This window comes from Triticum aestivum, chromosome 2B (assembly GCF_018294505.1).
Source record: "Triticum aestivum cultivar Chinese Spring chromosome 2B, IWGSC CS RefSeq v2.1, whole genome shotgun sequence".
Classification (NCBI taxonomy): Eukaryota; Viridiplantae; Streptophyta; class Magnoliopsida; order Poales; family Poaceae; genus Triticum; species Triticum aestivum.
In genome coordinates, this window is record NC_057798.1 from 121,230,123 (window position 1) to 121,242,215 (window position 12,093).

At 42.0% G+C, this 12,093-nt stretch overlaps 1 protein-coding gene across 1 annotated transcript; it reads right to left on the reverse strand.

Annotated features, from left to right (window-relative positions):
• Nucleotides 1-28: 28 nt before the first annotated feature.
• Nucleotides 29-11,749, reverse strand: LOC123043831 (homeobox-DDT domain protein RLT3). The gene is made up of 18 exons (XM_044466423.1): nt 11,465-11,749; nt 10,871-10,961; nt 10,553-10,771; nt 9,660-9,712; nt 7,596-7,805; nt 7,418-7,486; nt 6,956-7,172; nt 6,771-6,871; nt 6,163-6,249; nt 5,953-6,084; nt 4,847-4,987; nt 4,558-4,680; nt 4,005-4,457; nt 2,789-3,166; nt 2,029-2,679; nt 1,725-1,829; nt 1,391-1,616; nt 29-583 (listed from the first exon to the last, which is right to left on the reverse strand). The coding sequence occupies exons 2-18, from the start codon at nt 10,959-10,961 to the stop codon at nt 561-563; spliced, it is 3,279 nt and encodes a 1,092-aa protein (XP_044322358.1). The 5' UTR covers nt 11,465-11,749; the 3' UTR covers nt 29-560.
• Between the last annotated feature and the right edge of the window lie 344 nt (nt 11,750-12,093).

The following is a 12,093-nucleotide window of genomic DNA, read 5'->3' on the forward strand; positions in this document are numbered from 1 at the left end:
AACTATGAAGTGCCCTGAAGGCAAACCCTTGGATATAAAGATCAAAATTATGCAACGCAAGAAATACCAATAGCAGACAAGCTCTACAATGTCCTGAAGCACAACGGGAATACACAAAGTAGCACAGTGGGCCGCCATGTTCTCCTGCAACCAGAAGACATACCTACCTACCCGACCTAGCAAACTGGCAAAAAAATCTATATAGCCCTTCTATTACATGAAAATAGGTATTATGTTATTCAGTCAGGTGCCTCGCTGACCACTTCAAGTACAAAAAGGAAATTACAAAGCCGGAGCAATGATTATTAACAAAGATTTCTTAGTGTTACATTATTGTACACACACCATCGACCATCCGATGGAGATGCCGTGGCTTCTGCAGAATTCAAGGTCATAACCTCAAAGCTGAAGGCATCAAGATGAAGGCAAGAAAAGGGCATCATGCTCGTCTCGCCTCGAGAAAAAGCGCGGGCATCAATCGAAAGATTGGAACTGATGCAAAAAAAAAAATAGTGGCAGCTGGGGCACCGCACAAAATAATCCATCTAGTCCCTTCCTAGCTATCTCAAGCATGCCTGCGCTCCTGTATCGTATAATACACAAAATATTATTGGAGGAATGACCCAACATTTAAAAAAAATAGCATCAAAATTCTAAAGGAGTAGCTAGAATGAATAATATAGCCACACACGACAATGGCATACAATCACAAACGGCATATATATCAGATAAAGGTTTCCCTAATACTGTTTCTAGTACTGGTATATGGCATTAAATTGCTGGGCTTATGTGATCATTTATGTTCCAGGCTGATGTTCTGATAATAACTTCAAACGCAAGTGCTTCAACGGAACAAAGGCATTGATTGTACTCCCTCCGTCCCATAAAATAAGATCGTTTTGCAAGATGTTTTAGCTTGCAAAACTGTCTTATATTATGGGACGGAGGGAGTAATAAATTAAGACAAATCGCAAATATAAGAAGCATATTAAACATTACTCCCTCCATTCCTAAAAATAAGGCGTATTTTGTTTCGTTAAGACATGCATTTGACCAATAATTACTACATAAATACAAAGTTATATTTATATGACCTGAAATTTGTGTCACTAGATTCGTATATAAAAGTACTCCCTCCGTCCGGAAATACTTGTCGGAGGAATGGATGTATCTAGATGTATTTTAGTTCTAGATACATTCATTTTTATGCATTTCTTCGACAAGTATTTCCGGACGGAGGGAGTAGTACTTTGTTATGACAGTGATTTTGCATCACATAAATCAAATATTAAAAGAGTAATTGTTGGTCAATTGTCTTAACGAAACGAAACACGCCTTATTCATCGGAACGGAAGGAATACATAATATTGAGAATCAGGCAAATACATACTTGTCTGTATGGACCCTTTGCCTAATCCTCTGCCAGAATCAGCTTGTGCCAAATGAGGTGCAATGAGGGCATCCAATTTGACAACCCAGAGTGCAACTGCAGACGTCGTTTGTGGCATCGTTTGGAAGTATACAGTAATGTCATCCAGATATGAACTAAAGCTTACTGCTGATGAGCTTTGGTACAACCAATCCTCATCAATTGCCCCAACAAAATCAACAAGAACCTGCAGGGGAGAAACATGGCAAAACAAAAGCCAGTACATACTGTGTAAATTACCTGAAACTGAATGAATGTTCTGATATTACGGTGTAAACAGGAAAAAGATACTGACCTGCAAAAGCTCGGGTAATGATGATGTTCGTCGCAGCCGCTTAACCCACAGGTTGTGCGAAGACTTCATCCACAAACCAGCAAAAGCTGCCGTAGGCATAAGTGCCTACATCAGCGCACACAAAATGAGGGGAAAATATGATTAAGAAGCTGCTATGAAATACATACGCTATTTGTGACCAAACAAGTGACTGGCGATCCAATACAGAAACATAACTCAACTTTGAATCACCATGTATCATAGTTTCTTAACGTAGATCCCAGACAATAAACTCTGCGTAGAACAACCATTTTCTAGTACTCACCTCAATAGCATGAATGGCTGCTTTAAGTGCCTGTAGCTGCGAAGGAAGAACTTTATGATTTGGCACATCGTACAAATCCTCAGGCTCCCTGCATGTTGCCACATGTATAGCATGTCTTTCTTCAAGATCAAAACCAACCTCAAAAGTAGAGTGGCATATTCTGCAATGTTTTTCATCTCTCCAATACAGATCATGACAACTTTCACAATGAACGAGTGATTCCTTAAATGATCTCTTGCCACACTTAACAGCAGTAAGAGAAGAATAGAAAGAAGTCCAGATCCATTTATCTAATGCTTGCAACCTTTCCCACTTTGACATCTTCTCATCACTTCTCTTCCCAACTTCAATTCCTATTGCAGATGATGCATTTTGAAGATTACCAGCTAGATATGTTGGAACAGAAGCACTGTCAATGTCTGATAGGGGTGAAGCTCCATCTCCACTACTTGGCTTGGGTGAATATCTGTTTCCACTGCTTGTCTCGGAACGAGAAGAATCAGATGATGCTGTGAGCGCAACTACACACCCATCTTCCAAGTGTTTTTTCATGCCTTCAAAAAGACATGATTGCCTCTTTTTCATTGATGCAAGAAGATGAGCTTCCCTGGTGCCTCTGATGTCTAGGACAGACAATAGCGAGAGTAAATCCTGCAATGCACACAAAAAAGGGCCGGTAACTTTATTTGTGGAAGTTTAACCTCAAGTGATTAAATAAGAGGCAAATTTAGATACTACGCAAATTAAGCAGGTGGGCAACCTGTGGTGAATCTATCACTTCCCAGTGACCATCTTCTGAGGACTCAAAGTAAACCCTACGGTGCCCTGGATCATCTGCTCTACAAAGGCCAAGGAAGAGCCAGTAATTGTTATATCTGCGATCTGATCCTAAGAGAACAATTTGTGGCTGATGTGCAAATCCTGTGGGTGATTCGTTAGCTCCAGAGTCGGCAATGTAATCCTGACTCCTCAGGCTTCCTGATTGTCCTTGCATAGAAGAATCAAAACTGTGCGAGCTTCCTGGTCTATTTAAGTACTCATCACTAGATTGATAAATGGTTCTTGTACACTTCTTTATCTTCCCACCTGAGGCATGCGACTGTGCTCTCTGTATGTTAGACAGGACACTTTGTGGTTCCTATGAAAGGTAGAAAACAAAAATATAAGATTCTGCAGCTTTCCAACAGGGCATACAAATAGAGAATAGAACATTTGTATGAAGGCTGAGCTTTAACTTGGAACGTGAACACAACAAAGTTATCCAAGATTAAGTTTCCCAACAACTGAGAAATGGCTATTGTATGTATTTTCACTTCGAATACTTCAAATGAGTTATACGGTAACCTAAGGCAGGCACTATTCACTTAAGATGTCCATATACATATCCTAATGAAAGTAGTATCTACTTAAAATGTCCATTTCTCCTAATTCTGCCTAAGCAATAAGGAGACGCGACCATAGTATAGTTAGGAAAGTGCGATCATTTATGTTAGTTGTGGAGAAGTGAATTAAGCACATCAACAGAAGAAGAAAATTCAGTGGAGGTAAATTTGCATAAATGGTTCATGGGTTTGGATGATTTAAAAGAAAAAAAGAACTGACATAATGCCATAATCTTCTAAAAAATGAGACCTTGCTCTCTTAACTCATCTGATCACTTCTAAGAACATCCAAACTATTCATGTACTTACATTACCAAGACAGAGCACTGTAGTCAGCTAGCAAACTTCATACAGGGCAACATTAACAATAATGAAAAAGAATAATGATCCTTTAAGTCCTAGATGGTCATTTTGCAAGTTCAGTACTCCCTCCGATCCATAACAAGTGTTGCAGTTTTGAACTTAGGTCGAACTAACCTTAGCCCAAAACTGTGACACCTATTTTGGATCGGAGGGAGTAAGGTTTAAGCAATGATGCCTTGAACAAAGATGAGATGTTGCAATTGAAATATACCGGAAGAGAGTGAAGGTTACCTCAAGCCTTGGAACAGAACCAGCACCAGAAACAACATCTATCAAAGCAACCAAGCAATCCAGCTTCTCATCGATGCTTAGGTCTGAGTACTCGCCTTCCATCAACCCCAGAAGCCACCGTTCTCCAGAATAACTTTCATCAATTTCACTACATTTATTCATATTTTTATTTACGTTTTTCTGTCTCCACCTGACAATTCTACTTTCATGCTCAGGATAACTCTCTTGTGGACCATCAGATTCATCACCACTGCTGCTAGCATCCCCATCATCATCAACAGTTCCAGAATCCTCGGTATCTGATATAGGATCTTCTTTTCCTTTAATCCGAGGATCAACACGGAGACGATATGCAGAAGGCGCAATCTTCTCAAACAATGTGATGTCACTAGAGAGAGTTGAGAAAATAAGCTGCTCTACTTCTGATGCGCCAGAGAGATTAATACCAATAATCTGAAGAGAACAATCAAGTAAATGCCACGGAGATACTCAACCAAAAGTATATACAGAAGGCCAGCTATCATCAATATGAAACGTTTATTTCTGAAACTACCTGTGGTGATTTGGCAAGTTCAGCAACCTTTAACCCACTGCTTCCTTTCTTAGACAATAGTGCAAACAATTCACCTTTCAGTGTACGAGGACGTAACCCATATTTAACCATTTGATTTTTTTCCTATAATTAAATAAAAGGACATGTTAGTTTGAAACATAATAGAAGTAGGGGGGGGGGGGATCTATTGTTACAGCATATATACAAATATTGGTAGCTGTAACCTGAAAGGCATGCACGCCCACATACAAGTGTTAGATCTAGAATAATGAGGTGTCTCATTAAGTACCTTGTTAAAAAAATTCCGATTCAGCATATGATGATCTGAACCAAAACCTGAAGCAACCAGAACCTGGCGTAGTATTTCAACCCAAGTAAGAGAATTCAGGGATTTGATCCAAAAATTCACATCGAATTCTTGTTCTCTAACCTGAAAGAGAAACATAGAGGCAAACCATTTAGCTATTGCATTTTTCAGATTAAAGTACTTCAAACAGGAAGCAGGTATGCAGGATGACAGTTCTCTTATGCATTCATTCAAGACATTTGCCCTAATGAAGCAGCATCAAGTAGTCTGAATTCTATCTAGTTACCTCCCATCGAATCTATAAGAAAAGAAAGCAAGACAATTACTAGCTCAGTGAAACTCAGACTCTGGTCCGCATTCTATGGGAAGTGTGACAAGACGAACACCTCAACTGAAACAGAAGTTTGGTGCCGCAATTGACAAAGTCATGGAACTAAATAAATGTAAATATGAGAAGAATAGCATAGTCAGTTTCTCCACACAAAGTAGTATGATTTATCAGACCATATAGAAAGATAAGGATCATGTTGATGTCACACTTATTGGCTATTGCACGATCACTGTTACTCAATGTAATGAATTACGATGACACAAGTCAGTAGCCTCGTGCTACTAGAAAACAAAACTGATTCATCCTAAGCTGTCATTTATTAGACCCTGTAGGCCATATTGTTCTTCAAGGAAATCATTAACTTGATATCTAGAGTAGACTGGAACAGGAGCATAACAAAAAAAAAGTGCATGGTAATGAAACGGCTCGACAAATTGCTCTACTCCAGCACTAGTCTAAGACCATATACTTTTGAGTTCCGAATGCAGCATCATATTCGAACTATAAACTTTACACAGTGTGCAACAAACTCGTCAATACTTCCGCCAACATAAATAAATATACCCAACAAGGTACAATCAGACTGAAGAAAACTAATAAAATGAACCTACTACTAAGTTCTCCACTCATTCAAAATTCATATGTGAACTGTCCGACAATGCTGAAATGACGCCACAGCATAATAGCTCTAGAATAAGCACAAATGTAATTCTATCTTGGAAATGAACTAAAGTGTAGAGCACGTTTTGAAACTCACAAAGTTCAGAAAGCTTAAGAATCTGCTATCTTTAGACGATCTTGGAACAAACACACTGCCGCTGCCCCTTTCTGTGTTTAACATAAGTAGCTTGAGAAGACTGACATGTACTTTCCCCAACAACGAGGAGTCCTGGAGGTCACATTTGCACAATAAGAAAATAATACAGCAAATTATACCAAATTCAGGGAGATTTAACAAAATTTGCACCTTGTCATGGAATGCTTGTGCAAACTCATCAAACGTAAAGGGATGAACATCCAGACTACCAAAATGTGTGTAGACAAACCGGACAACCTGCCAAGAATATTTTTGAATTAACAGATGCTGGCCACAGTTTCAACATGAAAACTAGTAGAGGAAAGGTGAGGGCACCAAAATCTACGAGCACGGCAGTAACACAAACAATAAGTGAAGGAAGAAAGAACTTTTCAGTTAACCAAGTACATATGGGCTATTGAGATTTTTAACAACATGCTTAGGCCATTAATGTTCCAAACAAAATAACCAAATATATTATAGGAGACATGTCTAATATTCCTGCTGCCAATATGCAACTAAATCCGGTAAACTACTGGTTGGATTCATGAACAAAATTGGTACCAGTATGGAAAGATTATTGAAACCAGTCTTGTTCCACGACCAGCATAAGACATGTACGATCATTCACTAATCACTATGCAGTAAATTCCATAAGTTAATAGAATATAGAAGTTGAACAGACTGATCATGAGCTTTTTTTCATTTCATGTAAGGTAAATTCCATTAATGATGATAATACTACTCATGTATTCTCAAAGTAATGTGTTGCATTTAACCTGGAAGAGCTTTTTCACCATTTCAGGTGATGACTCCCAAGGTTTTGTGGGAAATAGTTGTTTCATCCTGACACTTGGTGGAGGAAACCTGGCAAGTAAATCTGCAAGAGAAGCACTAATACTTAAGTAAATTGGCTTATATTAGAAAAAATGAGAACAAAGAGGTAGAGGATGATATTGCAAACCTTTACAAAGGGGGCAGCCATGTCTCCCAGTTGAAGAAAGATGAGCTGAACATCTTAACGGATTAGGACCTGCTTGTAACTCACTGAGCTCAAGCTCCTCATCATCAACTAAAGTAGCCTGTTCAGTTCGTAGTTCTGAGGATTCTGATTCATCAACTGAAAGATGGCACTCCACTGGAGGATGCTCCGTCAAATCAGTAACTCTGCCACATGGCACCTAAAATAGTGAGAAATCACCATTAGCATACTACACAAAAGGCAGATTAAGTTCCGTTTAACCAGATTAAAAAGGTCGAATTGCAAAAAAAAAAAGACTAGATTCTCATTCTAAATATCTCCATATGTGCTTTCCTTCTAAATGACCGCCATTTAATAGCTTTAAAGGTCTAGATTCTCATTCTAGAAGACTAGAAGTTAGCTCATTATCTCCATATGTGGACTTCTCCAAGTAATAAAGCTTACCTTTCTTTTACTCGGTGGAGGTCTACTCTTTTTGTTTACTTTCTTCTGTGGCGAAGTTTGTCTCTGCACCTAATGCGGTTAAAAGGAGGAAATTCTGAGTTGCTAATTCAGAATATACAACTACTAAAGTTTCAGATAACATAGGCTGTATCAGATCAAATTAAATAAGCAACTTTACTTGGGCAAGCTTTCGACCACAATCTTCGAATGGTCTCAATGACCTCAAGCAACCACTTTCATCAATGAAACTGGAGCAATCTTGAATTTCTGCAGTTTGGGAATACATTGCATGCCACACTGTCATTAGACCTTTGCCCTTTCCATGCTTCCTCACAGGATCATTGTTCTCAAATGGCAAAGTGGATCTCTGAGCAGTAGGCGACATGATCTGCAGATGAACATTTTTTTAGAAAGGTGGGCACCTGACATTAGAGGTCTCAATATAACAAATGGAAACAAATTAACATGGATTACAATTACAAAAAGGGACAATAAGCACAAAAGGTCAGTTTAGCTGACAGCATCTTCATCTCAGGCACTAAAATAATTTGTCAATCAGCAACTGGCAAAAGAACACAAGAATTTTAAAAAACAAATACGGTGGATCTCTAATCTTACATCTAACAAAATAAAAATGAACATTAGAGTGCCTTCAGAAAGACTGTTACGGCAAATAGCTGAACAAAAGTGATACTAAGGCAGGAACTGTAAATCTTTTATACCAATTCAAATGTGGGGGCCATCTCTTGGCCCACAAAATACATGGGATTTCTTATTGTATATCCTGGCCCAAAAGTTTCCAGAAACCTACAAAGCATGGATACGGCAGAAACTGCCGAATTGACGTCCTACTACAGGGGGGTATGGGGACACGCACAGATACGCCGGGATACACGTATCCTGCAGTATTCCATAAGGGGAAAGAAATCTGGATACGGCAGATATGGTGGGGACTCAGGAGGCAGCCTCGCCACCGCAGCGTAGGCTCGAGGTTGCTGCCGCCGCCGTTTCCCCCAAGCCCAGCTCTACCCCCGACGAAGAACATCCATCCAGCAGAGAGGAAGATGGCAAGGCGTTCGAAGACAAGGAAGAAGGACCAGGCGGGGAGAAGATGGGGATTGCAGCCAGCAGTGAGGAAGAAGATATAAGCGGTGGCGCAGTCTTTTCTTCTGCCCTCTGCAGCTCTCAGGCGGCTGGAGGAAACGAGAAGAGAACGGCTAGAGGAGCTGACTAGTCTAGGGTTTCAGGAACTGGACCTTATATGGGCTCTGAGTGGAGAGCTACATGGGCCTGCGTGGAGGGTTCGTATGGACTATGTACTGGATATATGTTGCCTCATTTCTATTGATAAAAGACTTTGGGGCAGCCCAGAGGGTGGCCTCGTCTTTGATCTTCGTGAGCAGGTCGGTCGTCGAGGGCTGGCCTCTATGGGCTCTGGCCCAGAGGGTGGCCTCGTCTTTTATCAATACGAAGATCAAAGACGAGGCCACCCTCTGGGCCAGAGCCGGCGCCCTCGGGCTTCGTGCCATCTTGCCCCAAACCTGGGACGTGCACTAACATGCCCTCAGCATTGTAATTCCCTCCTAGGAGGATTGTAACCGAAACCCTCTTTCCAAAGCAATGAAATGCAAGCTCTTCTTGCGTTTTCTCGAAAAACATATATCCAGTACAAAATCTCTGATCCAAAAATTATCATTAAATCTTTATTACATGCTATCTTTTCTATATATTTATATACCCTGCCATATCCCCGAATGGCTGTTTTTGAAAAATGGCGTATCCCGTGTCCCCGTATGTGTAACCCCGTCTTTCCGTCCCCGTGTCCGTGCTTTTTAGCCAGAAACCATTGTTCTAATTACAGAAAAGAGGCCTGATAATAAAATAAAGATGATGCTGGATCAGACTGACTACCAGCAGTCCAGCACAGAAGATGACACTAGCCCATGATCATGATGGCACCAAATGGTATGGCAACAACCAGTAAACAATGATTAACACGGGGGGGGGGGGGGGAATATGTGCTAGCAACGACAATGAAAATGTGTACTTAGCCTAAATAGTGAGTTAGTGACTATGCTTTTCTAAAATGCTCTGGTACTGAAAACCAAAAATTATGCTTGACCATACTGACTATTAAGCACCAGTCGTCATTAGCCACACACAGTGAGACGAGGCACGGCACCAACAGGAAACAAAACCTGTGCTAGAAATGAAATGAACACTTGAGCAGGCTAAGCAATACCTTTCTCTTCTTCAAAACGCTTTGATCCTGGTAGGAATGATGTCCTGTGGTATCTGCAATCAATTCAACATGATATAGTGATGAGGGTATTAACCGCATCTACAGAATGCAATTCGAACATTAAGTATGCAAAATATGTTAGCAGCATTAGTGTCAGAAAAGATCAAATGGGGATTGAAGGTGCTTGCAGATCCTGCTAATTCTACTCCCCTTGTTTACCCAGAAGTCTACTTTAGTGCCATTACAAAGCAACCACAACTTGAAGCAAAAATGAATAGGACAAACACAATCAAGCACAAGCTGCTCGATACAATCTTCGTATTACAAATGAGTGAAGCCCAACGAAAAGGTTGGGACTTCCATAGCATGCTAACTCGTTAACACAATTGGTATTATTTTGAGATGGACACAAGAATGAGGGAATGCATGGCCGAAAGAGAAGGATGAAACTTACATAGCATGGTCAATGAACAATTACAGTAAATAGCAGTGTTTTGAGATGGAACATAAGAAGTGCTACACTTACCAAACAAAAAATGAGACAATTACCAGAGTTGTTAATAGAACTGGGTGGTTGATTAAGCTTCAAATCAGGTCTTTTGCATGGTTTAATAGCCTACTGGGACACATAGATAGAAAAATATGTCTATGATGATAAATGACTTTCTAAGTAACCTTTAGCGCTACTAGAGACAGACCCCTGACATGGACATGTGCCCTGTCAGGAAGGGGATCGAAATCACCCCCAAGAGATGGACCATCCTTGCGGAAGACTTTCCTCAGAATATAATCCTTCGGAAATAGGACTTGTGATCAAAGTGTGTGTTTCTCTCCTACAAGGCTCATACTCCTACCAAGAGTAATGTCATCCTCGGGCTGCAAACCCGCAATACCTTGGGTTGGAGATTGACTTGAATTGGAAGACCTGCTGCTGCTACATCTAGGCCAATTTGATCTTGCACTAGCTTGTGTTTCCATGTGAACCTCTGCAGCTTCCATGTGCCTCTTCTCTTTCCGCCTCCGCTCTTTGAACCATATTCTGACCTGGTTGTAAGTCAAACCAACAGATGCCGCATACTCTGTCACGTCCTCTGGCTTAGGATATTGTACCTCTGGATCGGGAAATTTTTAGCGACAGCACAAAAAGTTGAACAACAAAAAAATAAGACATGACAGCAGGAAAAGAGCTTGAAACACTAGCACATGTTTACCAGAATAAAAACTCTCCAGCATCTGGATTTGCAGGGGAGATTTCTTTGTCCCTGCATTATCGCTCTTGGCTAGAAATCCTTTGGCCATCATCTGGAGAAAACCGTAATTAGGTATCAGCGCACAAAGCAGGCGAGTGACAGTAAACACCATGTTACAAAACACTAAAAGGCCCGGGAAACGGTAGCTTCACGAATCTCAATTTGTGTTCAAAAGCTTAAATGCTGAGAACAGTGACAACACAACTGGGGATCAAGTAAGCACAAAATTACATATTGGACCTGGTGCTGCTAGAGCAGACGCTTGCTACGAAATTAGGATTCAAGGCGGCAAGTTTCTAACAGCGACGACTGAATCGGCCAGTATCGCAGGCCTGGTCAGGAGGCCCAGCTTAATTATGCATCTAACTAATACATCTAATAAATGACCGCCCACTCCTGAAAAGAGAAATTGGAGTCCAGCTTTCCAGTTGCCAGGGGCGGGAGGAACTCGAATTTCTCTCGTCGGCTGAACCATGGGCGGATCTAGAGCCAGAAATTGCGGAGGCCAATGAGTGGTGTTTTAACTAAAATCAGTGGATGGAAACAAGCTCATACCTGAAAGCCCAATTGCCAGAGCCCGCGGACGGGGCGGAGGCAGCGAAGTCCCGACGAGGAGGAACGGAGACGGCGATGGAGGCGAAGCGCATGGGAGGCGGGGGTGGGCGATGGCACGGCGGCGGGTGTGCGCCACGGGCAGCGAGGAGTGCTGGATGGCCGGCGGGCGTGGGGTTCTAGGCGGCGGCCATGGATGGGGAGGCGGCGAGGTGTGCTGCTGGGGGTGGTCGGGAGGTGGCGGCCGGCGGGGGTGGGGTTCAGCGGCGGTGATCCGGCTCCGGGGATGGGGGCGCGGGGAATGGAGGCGGCGGGAGGGAGAGGGGAGGGACGCCCACAAAACCCTTACCGACGAGTGGGCCGCCGTTTTTCCCTTAAACCCTTGGAGAAGGGGAATGGCCGAATGGATTAGTTAGTTAGGAGAAATATCTGCGGTGCGCTTTTCTTCCACGTGGGCCCCCGCAGGTCACTCGCCTGCTTTGTGCGCTGATAACTGGAGTAATTATGTTTTGTAACATGGTGTTTATTGTCACTCGCGTCTCGCGTGGAGGACGAGGAGAGGAGGAGAGGAGTTGTCTGCGAGAGTGACGGCGCGGGAGGGATTTGGGATCGATGGGAGGCTGCGGCTTCGG

Excerpts from the sequence above, each read along its gene's own strand:
- LOC123043831 (XM_044466423.1), bottom strand. The coding sequence starts at position 10,961 with ATGATGGCCAAAGGATTTCTAGCCAAGAGCGATAATGCAGGGACAAAG. Across the intron at positions 2,680-2,788 it reads AAGTGATAGATTCACCACAG|GATTTACTCTCGCTATTGTC; the intron begins GTTGCCCACCTG and ends TGTGCATTGCAG. Across the intron at positions 584-1,390 it reads CAAAGGGTCCATACAGACAA|GAGCGCAGGCATGCTTGAGA; the intron begins GTATGTATTTGC and ends TATACGATACAG.